Source organism: Tamandua tetradactyla, chromosome 9 (assembly GCF_023851605.1).
Source record: "Tamandua tetradactyla isolate mTamTet1 chromosome 9, mTamTet1.pri, whole genome shotgun sequence".
Taxonomy (NCBI): domain Eukaryota; kingdom Metazoa; phylum Chordata; class Mammalia; order Pilosa; family Myrmecophagidae; genus Tamandua; species Tamandua tetradactyla.
The window spans coordinates 38,834,635-38,857,609 of record NC_135335.1 but is presented as its reverse complement, the minus strand read 5'-3'; the positions used below and the strand labels follow the sequence as shown (position 1 = coordinate 38,857,609).

The 22,975-nt window shown below is 40.9% G+C and overlaps 1 protein-coding gene across 2 annotated transcripts in view; it reads left to right on the top strand.

The window, feature by feature from the left end:
• TATDN2 (TatD DNase domain containing 2) overlaps window positions 1–18,219 on the top strand; it is a 61,313-nt gene extending 43,094 nt beyond the window's left edge. Inside the window, exons 4-8 of one of the 2 annotated variants that reach the window (XR_013157775.1) lie at window positions 6,817–7,713; window positions 13,829–13,956; window positions 16,909–17,092; window positions 17,294–17,391; window positions 17,515–17,625. Coding sequence is in view for 1 of the 2 variants with exons in the window: in XM_077116566.1 (XP_076972681.1) it covers window positions 6,817–7,713; window positions 13,829–13,956; window positions 16,909–17,092; window positions 17,515–17,655 (1,350 nt within the window). In the remaining variant the exon portion in view is untranslated. Of the gene's footprint in view, window positions 1–6,816; window positions 7,714–13,828; window positions 13,957–16,908; window positions 17,093–17,293; window positions 17,392–17,514; window positions 17,691–17,857 lie in introns of those variants that run through there. The other variant, XM_077116566.1, reaches the window with a different exon arrangement.
• Window positions 18,220–22,975: the final 4,756 nt, after the last annotated feature.

Here is a 22,975-nt window from a genome sequence, read left to right as displayed (position 1 = left end):
CCCTAGGAAACTCTGCAAATACTTCCCTATTCACTATTCAAATTGCTCTGGGATTTATCTGGGCATCACTCTAGACAAACCTACAAAATCTGATGCCCTACGCAAGGTTCCAAGTACTATGGTGTTTGATTAAGCTGTCCACATAAGTTATATTAGGAAATGCACTAGTCAGATTATAAATTTTGTGCCAAATATTTTTTGCTTGTCTCACACATAGGTTAAAGTTTTAAAATATTGATTACCATCCATTTTCAACACCCTGCATTATTAACATTCCTTTGTTCTTCCTCATGCAGAAACATTTTAAAATTCGCACATTTAGTCACTATCATTATACACTCTAGGCATTCCTAGATTATACCATCTCAGTTTTTATAGGCTGTTGAATTTTGTTGAATGCTTTTTCAGCATCAGTTGAGATGATCATGTGATTTTTGTCTTTTGATTTGTTAATGTGTTATATATTACATTTTGATTTTCTTGTTTTGAACCATCCTTGCATTCCTGGTATAAACCCCACTTGGTTATGGTGTATAATTCTTTTAATGTGTTGTTTGATTTGATTTCCTAGTATTTTGTTGAGAATTTTGGCATCTTTGTTCATTAGGGAGATTGATTTGTAGTTTTCATTTCTTGTAGCATCCTTACCCGGTTTTGATATTAAAGTCACTATAGCTTCATAAAATGAGTTAGATAGTGTTCCTTTTTCCTCACATTTTTGGAAAAATTTGACCAGGATTGTTGCTAGTTCTTTTTGAAATGTTTGATAAAATTCCCCTGTGAAGCCAACTGGGCCTGGGGTTTTCATTGTAGGCAGATTTTTATGACTGATTGAATTTCTTTACTTGTGATTGGTTTGTTGAGATCTTCTATTTCTTTCTGAGTTAGTGTAACTTGTTTGTGTGTTTTCAAGAATTTGTCCGTTTCATCTAAGTTGTCCAGTTTGTCAGCATATAGTTGTTCATAGTATTGTCTTATGATTTGTTTTATTTCATCAAGGTCTATAGTAATGAATGCCCTCTCATTTCTTATTTTGTTTATTTGCATCCTGTCTCTTTTTTTCTTTGTCAGCCTTGCTAGTGGCCCATCGATTTTATTGATTTTGTCAAAGAACCAACTCTTGCTTTTATTGATTCTTTCTATTCTTTTGTTCTCCCATTCATTTAACTCTGCTTACTCTTTGTTATTTCTCTTCATCTATTTGCTTTGGGGTTGGTTTGCTGTTCTTTCTCAAGTTCCTCCAGGTGAGCAGTTAAGTCCTCAATTTTTTCTCTTTCTTGTTTTTTAACATAGGCATTTAGGGCAATACATTTCCCACTCAAAACAGCCTTTGCTACATCCCATATGTTCTGATATGTTGTATTCTCATTTTCATTTGTCTCCAGATAGCTACTGATTTCTCTATGAATTTTACTTGACCCACTGGTTGTTTACGAGTGTGTTATTTAATCTCCATATATTTGTGAAAGTTCTCGTTCTTTGGTGGTTGTTAATATCCAGCATCATTTCATTGTGATCAGTGAAGGTACTTTGAATAATTTTGATGTTTTTGAATTTATGAACATTTGTTCTGTGCCTCAACATATGATCTATCCTGGAGACTGTTCCATGAGCACTAGAAAAGAATGTATAACTTGGTGTTTTGGGGTATAATGACCTATATATGTCTGTTAGGTCTAATTCATTTATCAAGTTATTTAACTTCTCTGTTTTCCTTGTTGATCCTGTCTGGTTGTTCTGTCTAGAGAGCAGAGTGGTATATTGAAGTACCCTGCTATTATTGTTGAAATATCTATTGCTCCCTTGAGGTTATTTATTATTATTTTTTGGCATGGGCAGGCTCTGGGGATTGAACCCGGGTCTCCAGCTTGGCAGGTAGGAATTCTTGCCACTGAGCCGCCATTGTACCATCCTGCCTTGAGTTTTACCAATGAATGTCTCATGTACTTTGGAGCTCCTTGACTGGGAGCATGAACATTTATGATTCTTATTTCTTCTTGGTGCATTGTCCCTTTTATTAATATATAGTGACCTTCTTTGTCTCTTATGATGTTTTTTCATTTAAAGTCTTTTTTGTCTGATATTAGTATAGCTACCCCTGCTTTCTTTTGTTTACAACTTGCGTGGATCATCTTTTTCCATCCTTTTACTTTCAATCTATTTGTATCTTTGTGTCTAAAATGAGTCCCTTGTAAGCATCATATAGCTGGATTATGTTTCTTAATCCATTCTTCCAATCTGTATCTCTTAATTGGTAAGTTTAGTCTGCTAACAAAGTTATTAATGAAAAGGTGTTTCTTGAATCTACCTTCTTTGGATTTTGTTTGTCAGATCTGTGTATTATTTTCCCTCTATCTCTTTGTATCCTTTAAGTTACCCTTACTGGTATTCTTCCATTCTTTGCTCTCCTCCAGACCTCCCTCTCCTTTCTTTTTTTTCAACAAGCAGTACTCCCTTAGTATTTCTTGTAGTGCCAATCTCTTGTTGACAGATTCTTTCAGTATTTGCCTATGAAAATTTTTATCCCTCACTCAGTTTCGAAGGATAATTTGGGTATAAAATTCTTGACTGGAAGGCTTTCTTTTTCAGGATTTTAAATATATCATACCTCTGCCTTCTCGCCTCCATAGTGCCTGTTGAGCAGTCTGAATTCAGTCTTGTTTGGTTTCCCTTGTATGTAGTAGATTATTTTTCTCTTGCTGCTTTCGGGATTTTCTGCTTCTCTTCAACGTTTGACACTGAATGGTATGTGTATTGGCGAAGACCTCTTTGGATTTATTCTATTTGTAGTTCGTTGGGCTTTGATTTGCATATTTATGTCCTTTATAAGGGTTGGGAAGTTTTCCCCCATTATGTCCTTGACTAGTCTTCCTAGCCCTTTACTCTTTTCCTTCTGGGACACCAGTGATTCTTGGATTTGTGCACCCCTTGTCCATCATTTTCCTAAGATCCGCTTGCATTTTTTCTATCTTTCTTGCCATTTGTTCTTTTGTGTGCTCTAGTTCATTTGTTCTGTCTTCTGGCTCACTTATTCTTCCTTCTGTTTCTTTGAACCTGCTATCATGTGTCTCTAGTATATTTCTTACTTGGTCTGCTGTATTTTTTATTTCTCTGAGATCTGTCATTTTCTATTTAACCGTCTGAATTCTTCTTTATGCTCTTCTAGTGTTCCTGATATCTTTTGTTTCTTTATAATATCTTTGAGTTGTTCCACGTTCTGTGTCCCTTCTGGTTTTGATTTGGTCGTTTAGCTGGGCAATTTTTGCTTTGATCTTCCCATTCTTTGTGATTTTCTGCTGTATTCAGGGCATTTGATGGTCTTAATAAGCTTATTTTGCAAGTTGGTTTCCTTCACTTGTCTAAAGTTTTGTGTAAGTAAATACAAAACTTACTTTTGTAAGTTTGGGTTTGCGCTGAGGATTTCCTTTTGCACTTGGTTTGGCAGTAATTCCCTGATATACCAAAGCCAGATCTCATGGGGTTACAGTTCTGTTTGATGGCTTGGCAGGGTGTACAAGTATTTCAGTAGCAGAATACCTGCCTGCTATGTTGGAAACCTGGGTTTGAGTTCCAGTCAATGCATTTCCCCCCCTCCCCAAAATAAAGTAAATAAATATACATGAACACAAAAATAAAAACCAGGCCTCAATAATAGTAGGTCCCAAAGTCAGAAGGTGATACCTCAGGATGTATTGAGATTGAACTCAGACTAGTACCCACAGAAGGGAGAGAAAATAATAAATAAATAAAAAATAAGACATGAAAAATAAAAAAACAGTAGACAGTATAAATATGTAAAGTGATTAAAAAATGAAGAAAATACTAATAAAAAGTATATTAAAAAAAAAAACTTAGAAACCTGGGCAGATGGGGAGTTTGCCAGGCTGAACTTACCACTGTTTGCCAGACTGCACTTACTGCTTCTTTCCAGCAGGTGGTGCTCCTCAGGCATGTCCTCCTCTCAGTCCTGCCCCCCCACCACTGCCGTGGCTGGCTGGAAGATGGTGTGAGTGGTGGGGAGGGCTGCTCCCCGTGCACGGTTGCGGTTGTGAAATGACCGGGGCAGATGGCAAGGTCTGGGGGAGCAGCTGATCCACAGGGCCTGGTACCCGGAAGATCCGTGGTTTGCCATGCCAGTGGGACGGCTATTTGTGATGCCTGGCCAGATGACTACTCTCAGTGTATGGGGGTGTGCCTTTTCATGGTTCACAGCTAGGCATGCCTCTGGCCTCTCCATGGGCATTACCGTCTGTGGTGTTGCTGGGGGAAGTTTTCCCAAGCAGCAGCTGGGGCAGGCTGGAGTGGCTTAACGGTCCATTCCCTTGGATCCATACTTGCCTGTGTGCTGTCTCCCACTCTTGGTGGGGGTCATGGCTAATCAGACCCACCCTGCTCCCCACCCCCGCCTCCATCTCCAGGCCTCTCCTCCCCATGAAACATTGGAGACTCTGCAGTCATTCACCTCCCGAACTATAGTCCTGGTTATCTTTTCCCCATCCCCTGTCTTGTCCCATGGAGCAGGGGTGAATCCATTCCACCCTACTCTGCTATTTTCCCAGAATTATTTTATTGTTTTTTTTAAAGTGATATATATTTTTAAAAGTTTATTTAAAATGACACCCAACACTTGGAACTGTGTGGTCATACTGCTGGAATAATTATTAAATCTGTAATATTTCTATTTCTTTGTCTCCCTTAAGAAAAAAAAACAAGTTTAGAAAATCTTTATAAGGATTCAGAATTGGCTTGGTTGAGGTCTGTTCGGGGTTTGCACTTGCCTTCATCAAACAAACAGGTGTACACCTTGTAATACAAGAGACTTGGAATAGACTGGAATATAAAGGGATGGCTTCTTAGCAATGATTTTTTGGGAGAAAACCTTACCTTAGATTCAAATTTTTTTGGTAATTCTAATAAATTAACTGATAACCATTGCAAACGATGGTAAATTAGAGTCTCGGTGAAGAATTTAGCAACCCCACCTCCACCCTTAACTTGTTAGGTTCAGCCAAGACTGCAGACTTTTATTGCCTAGGTTGATGGGAGTTTTCCATTATAAACAAAGTTTTTGAAGGATTGGTCTCTCTTACAGTTTAACTTCTTAAAAATTTTTATGGGAAATTTCAAATACACTCAATTAGAAAGAATAGTATAATGAATTCCTCATATATCCATCACCCAGAGTCAAGAGTTCAGGTTAATTTTTAAACGTGCTGCAATTTTATCTGACTTGCATTTTAGAAAAAGTTTTTGTCTAGATATTTCTTTTATTCAGGAGTAGAGCAGGAAGAAATGTAAAGCAGGAAGATATGAAAAGGAAAATTCATTTAATATTTGTTATCAATACTTGTTTCCTTTTGGAGTGTAGATAAGATGTATGGAGAAGTACTGTAGACATATTTGGGAGATTTTTTCCATTTTAAGAATGTGATCAGTTTATCTATAATGTTCTTTCATAGTGAGTTTTTTGTTTTATCATATGAATTGTATTTGCTTATAAAGAGAAGAACTTTATAAATAGACTCTTTGTAAGCTGTCTAGTGCTGGTGGATGCAGATAGTTTCATTAACAAGAAACGATGTCATTTAAAGTACTTTAGGCAAGAGTTGGAATCTGTGTGCTTACTGTATTTCTCAAATCTACTGTGCATGAGAATTACATAGAGAATTAAATACAGATTCCTTGGCCCCAGTCTAGACCTACTGAATCACAGTATTGGGGTGGTATGAGGCTTAAAAATCTGTGTTTTTCAAAGCTCCACATTGGTTGTGATGTGAAGCTTAGGTTCAGGAACCTGTGCCACTTACTCTACAGATTAATTTAACAAGTACTTATGTGCACTCACTATATGCCAGTTACTGTTCTGGTGTTTGGGGTTCGTCAGTGAACAGAATAAAAATTCCTGACCTTTTGGAGCTTACTGTCTAGCAAGGCTCAGTTGATTTAAGGTAATGCTTAATTCCAGTTATTGTCGATATTTGGTGACTAAAAACCTTTGATCTCGATATTGTGGGTCAGAAATTCAGAAACATCTGAACTAGACAGGTCTTGCTTGGAAGTTCAGATGTTGACAGGGAGTGCAGCCTTCTGAAGGCTCCAGTGGGCTGGATGTTCAAAATGCCCGCCTATGCAGCTGGCCACTGGTGCTGGCCAGCTGCTGGGAGCTTAGAGGATTGTAGGGGTGGTGTGCCTACACAGGATCTCTTAGCGCAGTGGGCCCAGGGTGCTTTCACTTCTTATGTGGTGGTTGATTTCCCCTAGAGTCGGCAGACCTAGAGAACCAGGTGGAAGCTACCAGGCAGTTGCCAACCTAGCCTTGGAAGCTACGCAGCCTCACTTCTGCTGCATTTTAATAGCTACAGGTGGGTCCTAGGTTGGTCTCGATTCAAGGGGAGCAGTTGTAGACCCCACCTTTCAAAGGGAAGTAGTGTCGAAGACTTTGTAGACTCATTTTTAAAAATATAACTTGTGATTTTGCGTTTTGAATATATTGGAGACATTAGAGGTGGAGGTGCTGGGTAGCAGTTCCCATTGGAGAGTGTTTGAGAGAGCATATTTTTTTCAAGAGGGATCATTAATAACGGAAGTGCAGGGATATCTCAGTTTTCCAGTTATGGCATTATGAGACCATGGTCTCTGAACCTGATGTGACTGTTCATAGCTGTAACTTACTGCTTTGTAACCTGGCTCTGCTTCCTAGAAGTTGTAAGGAAACCAATACAAAACAAGCCAGAGTTGATGGCCTGCTGATTATTGAGTATGGAGATTGCCTTTACAGGAGGGCTTACCCCTTATTATTTCTTTTCTGTTCCACAGCCTCACGAAAGGGAGGTGGTGATAGAGCATCCCTCTTCAGGAAGTGACTGGTCTGATGTGGATGAGATCACCACTGTCAGATTCTCTCAGGAGGAGCCAGTGTCACTGAACCCCTCGGTAGTGTCAGAGCCTTCGCCCTTTGCCACTGACTACGTCATGTACCCTCCTCATTTGTACAGTAGTCCTTGGTGTGACTACGCCAGCTATTGGGCCAGCAGTCCCAAGCCTTCCAGCTACCCCTCTGTGGGCAGCAGCAGCAATGACACATCCCAGGCTGGGAGAAGCAGCCGGAGCCTTCTGAGTGACTTTTCCCCCAACTCTACTGTGAGCTCCCAAAACACTTCCAGAGACCTGGTGGCAACAGAGGAAGGCAGAACCCAGAACTCTCGTTCATTTCATTTCTCTAGAAGTTCGGAAGAAGAAGTGGTGAAGGAGAAAAGAACATTCCAAGAGGAGGCACCACCGCGTCCTTGTGGAGGACGTGTGTCTGGCTCTGCATGCAGCTCCCTGCCGAGGGGCCGCCGCGAACCGAGCCTGGAGGAGGGTTTCATTGACACTCATTGTCACTTGGACATGCTCTATTCCAAGTTGTCTTTCAAAGGAACCTTTACCAAGTTCAGAAAGATTTATAGCAGCTCCTTCCCTAAAGAATTTCAGGGCTGCATTTCTGACTTCTGTGATCCTCGGACACTGACAGATTGCTTATGGGAGGACCTGTTGAAAGAGGATCTGGTTTGGGGGGCCTTTGGCTGCCACCCTCATTTTGCACGTTACTACAGTGAGAGTCAAGAAAGAAACCTTTTGCAAGCCTTAAGGCACCCCAAGGCTGTGGCATTTGGGGAAATGGGCTTGGATTACTCTTATAAGTGCACCACACCTGTCCCGGAACAGCACAAGGTAATGAGGTTCTCTTCAGTTTGCTTACCATTTTAATTCTTCTTTCAGTTGTTGAAATTCTTCTTTCACAAGGTTGCTGAAGCCTAACAATAAGGGTTTCTCTGCTTTTGGACTTAGAGAATTTAGTATCCCTGAAATGTAATTGCTCCTGTCTATACCATCTGGATGTTATTTGTCAACACATCACAAGCTATTTCTTACTTTTTCAGCTTTATTATGTAAGAGGAGTTATAGGTAATTTATGATATCTTATAGCTCCTTATATAAATGTGAAAACATTTGTTTTCTTTCCTTCTTAGGAAGCAATAAGTTTTATGCTTATTTTTGTTTAATTAAACAATACTGTATGGCTTTAAAGTTAAATTCATCCATTGCAGAACATCTGGAAAATACAAAAAATGTATAAAGAAGAAAATTTCTCATTCTACCAGAGATAACTGCTGTTATCATTTTTACATTTTTTCCGTCCAGTATTTTTTTTGGCATTTGGTAGGATAAGCTGCATTAGCATTTCAGTGGGAGTTTTTCATTTTGGAAGAACAGGGCAAGGAAAAAGACCCTCCCACCCTATCATTTCCCTCTTAAAGAGGGAACATGAGCTGCTACCCTGCCCTTGCCCCATGGCCTGACCAGTGTGGGGTCTGCAAGGCAGGCCTGGCCATGGGAGCCTTGGCAGTCTGTTGCACTGCCAGGCTTTGGAGCTCTGCCAGGCCCAGCTGGGTCTGCCTCTACTGGATACTGGAGCATCCAGACTCAACCATTATCTTAATTTTTACTTGGCCAAAGAGAAAATTCAGAGAAGTTTTCAAAGCTTTTCTGCTGACTATAAAATCCAAACCTTTATGTACTTAGGAGGTACAGATCCCAATATGAATACAATTATACATGACAGCCAATAAACATGCAAGGCTTAATGGTTAATTTACACAAGAAACAACTTTATAGATGTTGCATATGTTTCCAAGGGAGTGTCTTTCAGGTGAGTTTATAAGAACCTGTTAAAGTTGTTAAATTATTAGAATACTCACCTGCCATGGGGAAGACCTGGGTTCCATTCCTGGCCCATATGCCCATCCCCACCTCTACCTCCCCACCCAAAAAAAATTTACTAAATTCAGAACAGAATGGTTTCAGGTTATACATTTTGACATGAGACTCTGTTCAGACAGGTGGGTAGAATTTTATTTGTGTGAATGTTTACTGTATTTTTTAAAAATTTTTTAAAATTAATTTAAAAATTTTTTTGAAAATATGACAAAGAAACACATTCTTAACATATCATTCTATTCCACATTTATAATCAGTAATTCATAATATCATCACATAGTTACATATTCATCATCATGATTATTTCTTGTTTACTGTTTTTTGACATTATTTAATGAATTTCTACTATAAATAGTGTTTTTATTCAGAATTAGGTCTGTCTTATACATTGAAACAACTTCTTGCCTTTTCACTACTAATGTGGGAACCTTGCACTTTCTGGCTTGAAGTGGTAGTTTATTTGCCAGAAGTGAATAGAAAAATAAATACATCTGAAGACATAGGAAATAAACAGATTTTTAAGAAAGTGAGACAATTAAATATTTAATATTCTGCTTTCCCCACTGGTTTCTATAGCATAGGGCAGGTGTGGTATGGAAGAAAGGACAATCCACAATGATCCCCAGAAATGTCTACCCTAAGGCAAATGGAAAGAGGAAAATATGATATACCAGAAACAGAATGACTTTTAAAAGGGGGACTTTATTAAATTGCAAGTCCACAGTTCTAAGGCCATGAAAATATCCGAACTAAAGTAAGGCTATAGAAATGTCCAATCTAAGGCATCCAGGGAAAGATACCTTGGTTCAAGAAGGCCGATGACTTTCAGAGTTTCTCTCTCTGCTAGCTTTCTCTCCTGGCTTCTTGTTTCATGAAGCTCCCCTGGGGGTGTTTTCCTTCTTCATCTCCAAAGTTCTCTGGCTGCTTGGACTCTGTAGCTCTTTCCAAAATGGTTCCCTCTTAAAGGACTCTAGTAAGCAGTCCTACCTTGAATGGGTAGAGACACAACTCCATGGAAGCTATCTAATCAAAAGTTACCACCCACAGTTGGGTGACTCACATCTCTGGAAAGAATCAAAAAGCTCCCAGCTAGCAATATTGAGTGAGGATTAAAGGACATGCCTTTTCTGGGGTCCACCACAGATTCAAACCATACACAACAGGGCATGCAGCACAAGGACCTGAACTTGAAGTTAGAGCATAGGGTGATAAATAAGATGTTGCAGGGAGCATTTAGCCTGAAAAGATGAGACTTAAAACTGTAAAGTGGTGATGGGAAGTGTACACACTATACAGAAGAGGTAAATTGTTGGCAGGGGGAGAGCAGAGCTGCATGTGAAGAAGAGGAAAAGAAGAAAATATTTCTGAAGAGGCGACTGGGCTGGACAGAAGAAGGAAATGCTGTGTTCTTGACATAAATCTAAAATCCCGCACCAAAATGAAACAAAATGGTGACTAGCAACTGTACTAGTTGGAACAGCTGCTCTGAGTTGCATTTGCCTAAAAGCATAGTGGTGGGAACATTCTTGACATGTCCTGCTGAATGTTCTATCTTGTAAAGAGAAAAAGAAAAGCCTATGGAAGAACTGTGTCTGGCCAAGTTGTGGTGTCAGGTCTGATTCATTATAAGAGAGAGCTTAATTTCTGTTACCTAATGTTTTCTCGAAGGATTGGAAAACAGAGAAAAGCAAAAGAATTGGGGAAAAGAATCAGTAGTTTTCTTGCTACCCACAGCAAACCACTGTTAACTTTTTCCTTGCTTATATGTATGCTCACAGAAAGATCCCTGTTTAAGTCCTCAGAGTTAGGGTCTTGGATAGTTCACATTTGTTGCACACATCAGTCATTGATACCTGGTGTTCAAAAGCCGGAATCCTTCCATATCCTTGGCTGGCTGAACGGTCTTTGCTATAATCTGCCTCTATTTGTGCTTGACTATAATTAATTATTGAGGTGATGCATATGCAAGAGAAGCCTGGGACTATCCCCAGGAGAGACTGTTGAAGTCTGGAATCCAAGGAAATAACGGGTCAGTGGGGAGCCTGAGTGTATGCAGGCAGAAGAGAGTAATTATGCTCAGTAAATGACTTCTCTGCACTTCATTCATTCCTGTTGGTTATTCACTCATCTGGGTTCCTGGTGAGTACAAACGGTATAGATAGCTCCAGTGCATGGCTCAATTTGAAAACTCGGGCACAGCTTCTGAGTAAGCAACATACTATAGTTCCTACATTCTAATTAGTGTTTCTTCCTTTGGACTTCTTCCATTTTGAAATTTGGATGTTTTACAAAGCATATATTTGTTGCTGTTGTCCCTTGAAAAATTGCAGGAACTGGTTGGTGGTATGTTCTGTAAGTAACTGTCTTAGAATCAAGAAAATGTGTGTCATATGTATGTGCTTTTTTTCTTTTAACTTTTTTTGTATGTGAAAAATAACGTATATACAAAAAAAATCAATGAATTTCCAAGTGCATTTTAACAAGTAGTTGTACAGCAGATTTGAAAGTTTGATATGGGTTACAGTGCCACGGTTTTTCATTTTTTCTTCTAGCTGCTTCAAGACACTGGAGACCAAAAGAAATATCAATATATTGATTCAGCAGTCATATACATTTGTAAAATCCTATCTTCTCCATTATTCGCTTCCTTCTCTTTTTTTCTTTGTGAAAAATAACATGTAAAAAAAAGCAATAAATTTCAAAGTACATTGCAACAATTACCTGTAAAACAGATTTCAGAGTTTGGTATGGGTTACAATTCCTCAATTTTAGGTTTTTATTTATAGTGCTCTAAGATACGGGAGACTAAAAGCAGTATCACTATAATGACTCAGCACTCATACTCATTTGTTAAATCCGACCTTCTCTCTATAACTAAACCATCATCTTTGATCTTTCTCTCACTCTTAAGGGGTATCTGGGCTATGCCAGTTCTAACTTTTTCATGTTGGAAGGGGCTGGCAATAATATGGAATAGGGGGATGAAACTAGTTGATGTTCTGGAGAGGCTGGTCCCTCTGCATTTCAGGACTTGTCTAGTCCAGGGACCCACCTGGAAGTTGTAGGTTTCTGGAAAGTTACCCTAGTGCATGGAACCTTTGTAAAATCTTATATAATGCCCTAGGTATTCTTTAGGATTGGCAGGAATGATTTTGGTTGGGGTTTGGCAAGTTTGATAGTAGCAATGTCTAACTGAAGCTTACATAAGAGCAACCTCCAGAGTAGCCTCTCGATTCTATTTGAACTCTTTCAGCCACTGACACCTTATTTGTTACGCTTCTTTTTCCCCTTTTGGTCAGGATAGCATTGTTGATCCCACAGTGGTAGGGCTGGACTCATCCCTGGAAGTCATCTCACACGTCTCCAGTGAGACTTTCATCTCTGGCTGTACATGCTTTTTTAAAAAATTAGGAAATTTTTTTTAAAGAGTAGTTTTGTTCTACTTGTAAAAATTTTCCTTTTATATAAATATACTTTGAAAAAATAAGGTTTTCAACAGATGTAAAATATTCCACTCTAAGGCTGTGAGAACTTCTTTACCCTAAGGAATAATTTTTGAGAGGTAAAGGCATTAATAGTTGCAATTGGAATCTCTTGAAACTTTCTGCCTCTGTAGGGGTCAGAAAGGGCAGATGAGCATTTAACGGATGTGTGGGAAGGTGGGAGTGGGGACAGGAGCCAGCCATTGATAGACTTGGGAGATAGTGACCTTTAACCCTCCTACCAGGCATTCTGTAGTTGCCATGCCTGTAGTCACCTTACTCCTTTCAAACAGGCTTTAGCTAAAGGTGTCATTGGAATTGATACTGCCTGTGTTGAAACAAGGTCTCAGAGGTGCTGGACTTGATGATTGTGATAATAAAAAAATTTTTAATTATTTTTAGCCTCCTATATTCTGGAGCAGTTAGTAGGGGAAATCTGAGAGGATAGAATGGTAGCCCATGACAAACTCTGGGATCTGTCCTGTAACTACTTACTGAAGAGTGCTTTGAAAACTTGTTTTTTTTCTTTCTTTGCTTTGTATATATATCATACCATAAAAAAGTTAAAAAAAAACAAAAAGTGCTAGTCTTGTAAATCACCTGACTCAGATTACTAAAAGTATCTCTGTATTTAATGTTAAAAATGAAAACATGAATTGCAAAAAGCTACTTATGGAAATCATTTAAAATGAGGTTACTTACTTATTATGAAATAATGTCTTTGTTCTTTGCTCTAAATTTGGCCTTAACTGTTAGAGAAAAGAAAAGATTCAAGCCCTACTGTTAAAATTTAGGTTATAACCATGTATATTTTACTAATGAGATTTAGATGAAAAGGAATAAGGTATATCTGTAGGTATCGACTTAGGTGGATACCTGATTATCGTTGAATACGAAAACAAAGTACAGAAAATATGTATAGTATTCATTCTGTCACCAAGTATTTGAGCACCTTTGTGAGACAGGCCTTGTGCTGGTTCATAGTGGTGGATGGGGAAGGGAGGGGAAAGCCATCGTCTTCCAGCCTCAAGGAATGTCAGATGTGTATCTGCACAAGTGTTTGCTCTGGCAGTGGTCTGGGAGGGTACAGCGTTGACCCCTGGGGAGTGGGAGTAGAGGAGAGGGACATTAGCTTTATACTGGCTCTTCTTGATCCCCACCCTCTCCTGCTCTTGTGGTTCCCAGCTAGTATTCCATCACGGTTACCAGGTGGACTGCTTGGGCTTGGATTTGATTCCTGGCTCTACTAGCTTAGGAACCTTGTACAAGTTAATCAGCCTCACTTTGAGCCTCAGTTCAGAGTGGTGGAACAACATCACTTTGTTGTTCTGTCAAACAAGAGTGTTTTGATGGGCTAACAGCAATGCCTGTCTCAGTGTGGCTGTGAGGGGTAACCATTGTACTGCACCTACTGTGCCTTAAGCGCTGCCTGACTCTAGTAAGCACTACCCAGGAGTTAGCTGTTATTATTACGTTTTATATATATAGTTTAATTAACGAAGAATTGTTGAACTGGTTGTTTCTAGAGGTAACTGACTTCTCAAGTGGTACTGAGCAGCAGGTGTTATCACTTTGTCACCCCACAGGTATTTGAGAGACAGCTGCAGCTGGCCGTGTCTCTAAAGAAGCCTTTGGTGATCCACTGCCGAGAAGCTGATGAAGATCTCCTGGGCATCATGAAAAAGTTTGTGCCCTCTGACTACAAGATCCATAGGTTAGAAGGCTGGAACTTTAGTGGGCGCGTCAAACATTTCCTTCTATCGAGGGCGTTAGTTGGATAAATGAAAATGCAATGAAGACAGCAATGATATTATGTCTTTATGTAATATTGTTTCTAAGGATTATTAGGTTGAACCATATGACATTTCTGATATTTTACCATTTTTTCACTTAAAAAATGGCAACTTCCTGGATTTAGGCTAATAACCATCCCAGGTGTCTGGCTGAAATGGGGTCTGAGTTCTTAGAAATGAGGGCTATTGATCTGAGAGAGGACACTGTGGGATCCAGTGGCTTAGCACATAGAGAGCGTTCCAGAGTATCTGCAAAGACACTTTTTATGAATTTGAAGGTGCCCTCCTCCTCACCCCCATTTGGTCTAGGATATATTTTATACTGAATGCTGAATGACTTGTAGGGATTCTTTTTTTTAAATATCACACTTTGTTTATTCATTCATCTCTTTTTTTAATTAATTTTTAAATTTTTCTAAAATACAAAAAAAACCAAATGCAGACATTCTTAACTTTTGATCATTCCATTCTACATATATAATCAGTAATTCACAATATCATCACATAGTTGTATATTCATCATCATGATCATTTCTTAGAACATTTGCATCAATTCAGAAAAAGAAATAAAACGAAAACAGAAAAAAATTCATACACACCATACCCCTTACCCCTCCCTTTCATTGATCACTAGCATTTCAATATAAGTTTATTCTAACATTTGTTCCTCCTATTATTTGTTTTTATTCCGTATGCTTTACTCATCTATTGATAAGGTAGATAAAAGGAGCATCACACACAAAGTTTTCACAATCACGCAGTCACATTGTGAAAGCCATATCATTATACAATCATCTTCAAGAAACATGGCTACTGGAACACAGCTCCACATTTTCAGGCAGTTGTCTCCAGCCTCTCCACTACATCTTGACTAACAAGGTGATATCTATTTAATGCATAAGAATAACCTCCAGGATAACCTCTCAACTCTGTTTGGAATCTCTCAGCCATTGACACTTAATTTGTCTCATTTCAATCTTCCCCCTTCTGGTCGAGAAGGTTTTCTCAATCCCTTGATGCTGAGTCTCAGCTCATTCTAAGATTTCTGTCCCATGTTGCCAGGAAGGTCCACACCCGTGGTAGTCATCATGCCCCACGTAGACGGGGAGGGCAGTGAGTTTGCTTGTTGTGTTGGCTGGAGAGAGAGGCCACATCTGAGCAACAAAAGATGTTCTCTTGGGGGTGACTCTTAGGCCTAATTTTAAGTAGGCTTAACCTGTCTCTTGTGGGGTTAAGTTTCATATGAACAAACCCCAAGATTGGGGGCTCAGCTTTTAGCTTTGGTTGTCCACACTGCTTGTGAGAATACCAAGAATTCAACTTGGGGAAGTTGAATTTTCCCCCTTTCTCACCATTCCCCGAAGGGGACTTGCAAATACTTTTTTATTCACTGTTCAAATCATTCTGGATTTATCGGGGCATCACTCTGGACAAACCAACAAAATCTCATGCCCTACTCAAGGTTCCGTGTACTTATGGTGTTCAATTAAGCTGTCTACATAAGTTATATTAGGAAATGCACTAGTCAAAATATAAATTTTCTACCAAATAACCATTTTTTCCTTTAGTTTTACATATAAGTTGAAATTTTAAAATATTAATTACCATCTATTTTCAGCACCCTGCAGTAATGACATTCCTTTGTTCTTCCTCATGCAAAAATATTTTTTAAATTTGTGCATTTAGTCACTATCATAATACACTCTAGGCATTCCTAGATTATACCATCTCAGTTTTTATCATCTATCTTTCTGATTTCATTTGTGCCCCAGCCCTCCTCCCTCTATCATTCTCATATTCAGCTTCATTCAGTGTTTTAACATAATTGTATACTTGTAGGGGTTCTCAAGTCCAGTTGGGTAAATGCCATCTGAACTCCCACCATGTGTATGTACTGGACACTGGCTTGGCCCTGGGGCCTCCTTGGAGAGGCTGTTGGGAAGACAGACAAATCAGCTTGTGATTTCAGTATAGAGTGTAGGACTGAGGTGTGCAGAGGGAGACTGTAGAGCTTAGCTGGCTAGGGCAGGGGTTTGGAGGTGATGTCTTAGGCTGGGTCTTTAAAGAGAGGTTAACTGAAAAAGCAAGGAGTCCAGAACCCAGGCCAGATCTTTGGTGGCAGAAAGGGAAAGGGGCTGCCAGGCCTCGATGCTGCTGCCATTTGAGTGCCTGAGCAGAGAGAGTGAAGGCTTGGCCTTTGACTGTGGAGGCACACACACCAAGACGACACACGTTCACTTGGGTCTTCTTGTTTACTTCATTGCTCTCTTTTGGGCTGACTTTAAAGGAAATCTAATGGGTGTCAGGTAGGCCTTGGCCAAGACAGTGTAACAAGGTGTTGTGGCTGGAGAAGGCCTGAGTTTTCAGATTGGCTAGCAGTGCATGTTGCACCAAGATCATGAAGAGGTATCAGAGTGAGAGGAGAAAATGCAGTCCTACTCCCCACCTTTTCATTTTTTGTTTCCTTCTAGCTCATCTGAATACATGGACATAATTTTTACATACCGTAAGCATCATAGAGGGGGCACAGTTTTAAATTCTGCCTTTCTTTTAGTGTTGTAAGCGTACCCTGTTGTCCCTGTGTTTTCTTTATGATGCTCATGTAAAGGGACTGTCTAGTATTCTTCAGTATAGCATGTTGATTGGTGAGTGTCACTCACCAAGTGTCCTCCTGGGTTTTATTGTATTAGAGCTGTCTCCTGTGTGCATTTACTGTGGAGTCCTTCCCTTGGATATAGTGTTGCCATTTCTGGGAGTTTGTCCAAAGAAAAGAATTTAACTTTTAAATTAATAATGCTTGAGGGATTTGGAGGTTGTACACAGGGGATTGTGAGAAAGCCCTGATCTGATCTGGAATTCTTCCTTCCCTCAAGGCATTGTTTCACCGGCAGCTACGCAGTCATCGAGCCCCTGTTGAAGCACTTTCCCAACATGTCTGTAGGCTTTACAGCAGTCCTGACTTACTCTTCCGCCTGGGAGGCCCGGGAAGCTCTGAAGCAAATCCCATTGGAGCGAATCATTGTGGAAACTGATGCTCCTTACTTCCTCCCTCGTCAGGTAGGGACACCTTCAGACTAAGTGGAGGCACTGTGCAGAGAGGATGGGGAGGTGGGCGGTCACCCTTGTAAGGTTGGCAGGGCCAGAGCCCAAGTGACTTCCACATCTCACCCTTGGCTGTGTAGATGTTTCCTCGTTGTCGCTCTGCAGAACCAAAAGTCCAGGGGGATGAGAAGCTGAAGGGTAACCACTCTCTTCCAGGCAGTGCAAAGCCCTACCCTGTAGAGGGTAGTCCAAGGAAGCGTGGGACCCTGCTCACCCAGAGCCCCCCATGACTAGGACTCTCCCTGCACCTGCAGGTAAAGGGGTCTCTACAGGGCAGCCCCAAAGAGGTCCTTGCTGGGAAAGGGACGGGGAGGGAATTCTACGTATGGTTGTATACAGAAGGCGCAGTGATATTCTGAATGCTTGATGTCTTCCAGGTTCCCAGAAGCCTTTGCCAGTATGCCCACCCAGGTCTGGCCTTGCATACAGTTCGAGAGATTGCCAGGGTCAAAGACCAGCCACTCTCCTACACCTTGGCCACCCTGCGTGAGAACACCACTCGCCTCTACAATCTTTAAGCAGAGAGGGCACGTTCAGGAGTCTCCCAAGAAAGGTCATAAAATTCATATCACATGTTTTTTAGTAATCAGGACAAAAAGACTTTTTGCTGCATTTTCTTAATGTGTAGAGCAGCATGTAATACAGAGTGAGCATTAAGCCAATTTGATTTGAGTGAACTTGGTTTGGAACCTTCTTAATTTTCTCTCCCAAACCCTGCAGGGATACCAGCTGCCTGACGGAAAGAACTTAGGCTTGATTTGAATTCTGCCTGTGATCCGGGTCAAGGATGTGCTTGGAGAGCCCATTGGATCAGAGAAAGCTGGGCAGGATGTGCTCAAAACCTCTTCATAAGGCTTCTGCTTCTGGCTTGTTGGCGGGGATACAGTGGAGTGGAATGAATGAGGGGTGAGGAGAACTGCCCTTGATGTTATCAGGGTTTTACTTCTCAGCCACCATGCTCGGGTAGTCAGTGCAGAAGGAAGAGTCTTATATAAGGGCACCAGTTTGCCAGTCCACATCCCTGCTTTCTGCAGCCTGTGTTTTCGAGCAGTCTGTGAATAAAGTCAGCCTCCCACATCTAAGCATATGTTGGTATATAACTCAGTTCCTAGTTCTCAATTCTAAAAATGAACTCCCAAGTGAGAAATCTCTTTTGGAGGAAATTCATGGGTTATCAGTCTTCAGAGGTTTATTTTCTCACAACCAGTGAACTCATTCCCCTTTCTCTCATTCCGGTGTCAGCTCCACCATCGGCACAAGTGGGAGGACTTCAGCTACTGATCTCATTAAGTTCCAGTGCCAATAATAGGGGTGGGGGGTGGGTGCGGAGAGGGAATGCTCACTGTCATGTTCAGGCAAAGTTCTGGCCATTGGAGATTGAGGACAGAGTGGGGGACTCAAAGAAGAGATCTTCCAGGGGAAGAGAACCCAAAAGGAAGATGTGTTCCCTACTTACAGGAGCTCCCAGGGCTGCTTCTTGGGTATGTTAAAATAAGTAAGAGTTCACTTTGCAGCAGAACCTACCTGCTAGTCTGGTGTCAGGGCAAATCCCCTTTGCTCTGTTTTTGTTCCCTTTTCCCCCTTCTGGAACACTGAACCAAAAATATGTTCACAGGTTGAAATGGTTCCTTGTGCCTCACCCAGGTTGAGAGGTAAATCAATTTTTAATTCTCCAAATATCTACTGGGGCACCTCATCCATGTTACATTGCCTGTGTAAAATAAGCAGGCCTACTGTCTGTAAAATATCTTAGTCCCTCTCCTGCCTCTCTTGGATATGTCCCTTGTCTTTGCCATCTCTCTGTCCTGTCTCTGTACCTTAGGTTTGAGAGCCTTTCCTTCCACATTGGAGCAATATGTCATCTTAAATTCTAAACTGGGCCCTGCTCTCTGTTGGTGCCCTGTAAAGGTATTTCATTACGGGCCCTGTGAGACTGTAATGGTTTAGTGTGAAGTGTGAGGACGCTGCACTTTATCCAGAAGATTCCTTCACCCCAATCCCTTCAGTGAGACAAATACGTTACCCCAAGTCCCTCATCTGTTCCTGTTTCTTGGAGGCCACTAGTTCACGTCTTAAAATCTGTCAGTTAATAGTGGTTGCCTCCAAGTGTTTTTGGAAGGTGCATTTGAGCCTTGTAAGCTTCAATGGGATGGGTTTAATATTTCGTATATGATATTTTGTCTTATTCCTAGTGTACAAGTCCCTGGCCTGGGAGTTAGACCTTGATTCATGGTTGGACTTCCATGGATCGTCTGTGTGATTATCTTGCCTGTTCTGATGTGGCTGTTTGCCAGTGTGGGGAACTGGGGAGGCTTTGCTCTCCTGCTTGGAAGCCTTGGGGGATGGCTAAGTATTTCTCCATAACAAATGCTACGAGTCTATACTGCCTACACCAGTAACCATCTAGTCGGGGTTAGAGGATTAAAAGGGATAACTCTAAATGGGTGTCTTTGATCCTATGCAGTTCCCCTTCCAAGGTAAAGCACAAGGTGCTATAACATTATCTGTTGGATTATCATTTATGTGCTGTTACACAGTGGAACATTACCTGTGTGAGTGTGAAAGTTAGCTGGCATTGTTTTTTATTCAGTTTTTTGATAGGTGATTTGATTGTCCTGTGCTGCCGGAATGCCTCTGTATTCCACTCCCCTCCCCCCACACTCTTTGGTCATCTCTTTCTAAAAATAAATTGCTGGATCCTCTAGCCAACTTCCAAATTTTCCTTGTTTTTTTTAGATTTCTCTGGGTGGTACAGTGGTTTAATCTCGTTGTTGGCCATCCTTGTAACCTGAGAATCCAAATGTCTGGAGACATTCTTAAGTATACATGTGCCTCTCTGTAAAATTAAGCTGTGGATATAAGAATACATGGCACTGTCGTAAGAGTTTTGCTGGATTTGAGTGTTAACTCTCGTTTTACTGCCTGCAAACTTGGATGTAATGCTTCTTCCGAGTTTTTGAAAAGTGCATAGATACCTACACGTTTCCCCTCCCCTGCCCCTCCCGCCAGATCAGTGTAATGGGAGGAGGGAGAACTGAGTGCGTGGAGGTGTCAGTGAATCATCTGTACTGTGGGCTCTGCACTGTGAACTCTCGTGATGCCTCCTGGGTAAACTTTTTTTTTTTTTAAATACAAGCCTTTAATCACATAGATCAGCTTTTTAGCTTTTTTAACGTTAAAAACAAAAAGCATCAATAAGGCACTGTACTTTTAAAAACCGAAACTGCTTTTTTCTAAGTTTAAAACTTAAGGAACAACCAGAATATAATACATAACTTCCCTTACTCAGCCTCAGAGATAGATTCCTCAAGTTCCCTTCTCTGAGACGTGTTTTCTGACCCCTCAAATTATGGTGGTCTCCATTAACTGCAGATTTGAAAGGATTGATAAGCTATTTATAAAAGCAAATTTAGTTCATGAAAAATAAAGGATTACTTCTATAAAACAGTTTTACTCTTGGCTACCATCTTTCAGATCGCTTTGCATCTAGCCATACCCATTTGCTGTAGGAAGAGTCTAGCTTTGCCTTCAGCTTTTGCTTTCTCTGGGCTGCACTGGGTAAACTTTTGAAGGAAATTCTGTTTTGCTGCTTGCAGTCAGTTCCCTAATTTTGTGCTGTAACTTAGTATATATGGAAACTTAAATATACCTGGACCTGCATGTACAAAGGAGGGCTATGTTTCAAGAATGCTAAACAAATTTGAAATTCCTGTTAATGCTTTATCTTTTAGGAGACAATCATTGATGATGTATTTCTGGCATATTCCTTAACTTGATCTCATTTGTTTCCCAGTTGAATGCACAGTTGACTATGCCCACTCAGTGAAAGTCTACTTGTGGGTGAAGATCTGCTTCTCTGAGCTTTTCTGGTGTCTGTGTCTTTCTTTCTATATTAAGTTTGGGACTGAAGCTAATCATTTACTACTAGCACTTTTATTTTTGCATTACTCATTTTTTAAAAATAAGAGCAAATCATCATTGAAATATACATGATTGAATAAGCAAATTCTGTTAACGGTCACAGCTGATTAGTGCTGGCCAGACCCAACCATGATCACTGTAAATGATTTTGTCAGTGCATTTGTCAGTGATGTTTGAAAATGGTTTCAGCAGGTGGTTGGATGTGGGTGTTTCAGTTCCCTTTTTTGGGGATTGTCATGGGGAACTTCTGAGCACATCTATAGGTGAATAATAAGTTATCTACAGGTGCCACTATAGTAATGTAATAAGTACATTATAAAACACAAAATTGAAGTGTTTTCAAAAGAAATTTTTTTTTCGTTCATCCCTAGGGTATAGACATCCCACTTCAGACACTGTTTAGGTTTAAGAAAGCTGACATAGGAATATAATGCTTGTAATGTAACACTTTCTCCAGTTTGTCCCCTAACCATTTTCCTTTGAGAAATTCCATTTCTACCAATTGACCTGAAATTGCCCCCCACCCCAGTTGACCCATTGGATAAGTAAAATGAAAAATTGAAACGAGAAATCCATTGCATCCCTAGGCAAGGGAAATGATGTTGATTGAAAGGCAGTAGGATTTGGTAGGAAAAGCCTGGACTTGAGTATGTTTAGATATAAATCTACCACACATTTGCCCCGTGACCTTGAGAAAGTTACTTAATTTCTCTGAACTTCATTTCTCTTCCACTTAAGTAGGCTTGTAAAAGTTAACTGGGACTGCATTCATTTCTGCAAGTGCTTAGAACAGTGCCCAGGCACAGCCAGAACGCAGTGAGTGCTGGCTGAGTGTGTGCCAGGCCCCGTGCGGCTGTGCTCGGCAGGAACCGGCGTGTTGGGGGTTGTACGTGTGAGAGGCTGAGACCTTCTGCAGCCTGGTCTGCAGCTTGCAGGTGGTCTTCTAAGTCCAGCCTGAGCCCAGAACCTGCAGCCTTCCGCCACAGAGGTGAGTGTGCTCAGTCCAGGGCAGGTGCTCAGTGTTTGCTTCTTGAATGGATGGCCAAGGCAAGTGGGAGAGAAGTTTTGGGTTCTCTGAGACAGAAGTAAGTTCTTGTGTGGTGGGGGCAGCATCAGGTGGCCAGCCTTCTCCCAGGGGCTGCTTTCTGGACCACATTGCCCATGCCTGGGCCTGTGGATCCTCTTCTTAGTGATTGTGACGAGGACTCTGGTAATGATTAGCGATGATCAGGGTTACACACACCTAGAAAGTGATAGCTAGGTGTGGTCCAGAACAAGCAAGCCTGTCTCTGCGTGGTACTGTGTGCATGGGTAGGTAGGAGGCTGGCTATCTGGAGGCCTGAGGAAGGTCCTCTCCATCCACTTCTCCTTCCCTCTTTCCCCCATTTATTTCACCTGCTCTCCAATACCTTAAATCCCTTCAGTGGTGACTAGTATTACCACAGCTTAGGAGCACTGTGTAGTCTCTAGTCAGGTATACAGTCATCCTAGAGATGGAAATATGTGTGAGAGTGTATGTGTGTGCACGCATATGCATGCACAAGCGTGTATTGTCTGCCCCGAGCACACACATGGAGTCAACAACAGAGTTAGGGCTAGAGAGATTGGGGGAAAGTTAGCAAGAGAGGAAAGAGATAACCTTTTTTATGTATTTCAGTTTTGCTGAGAGCCCCACCTGGCCAGGTCTGAATTTCCTTTAGAATTACATAGTCGTTCACACCTTTTCTGTCCAGGTGGGGTGAACTGATTCTGCAGTGCGTTGTGCAGCCTGAATATCACTTGACTCTAAGCCAACAGGTTTTAAGTGATAACGTGCATATTTAATAACCTGGGGAGCTTGTTAAAACCTGGAGCCTGATATAATAGGACTGAAGTGAGACCTGATAGTCTGAATTTCTAAGAAGTTCCCAGATGATG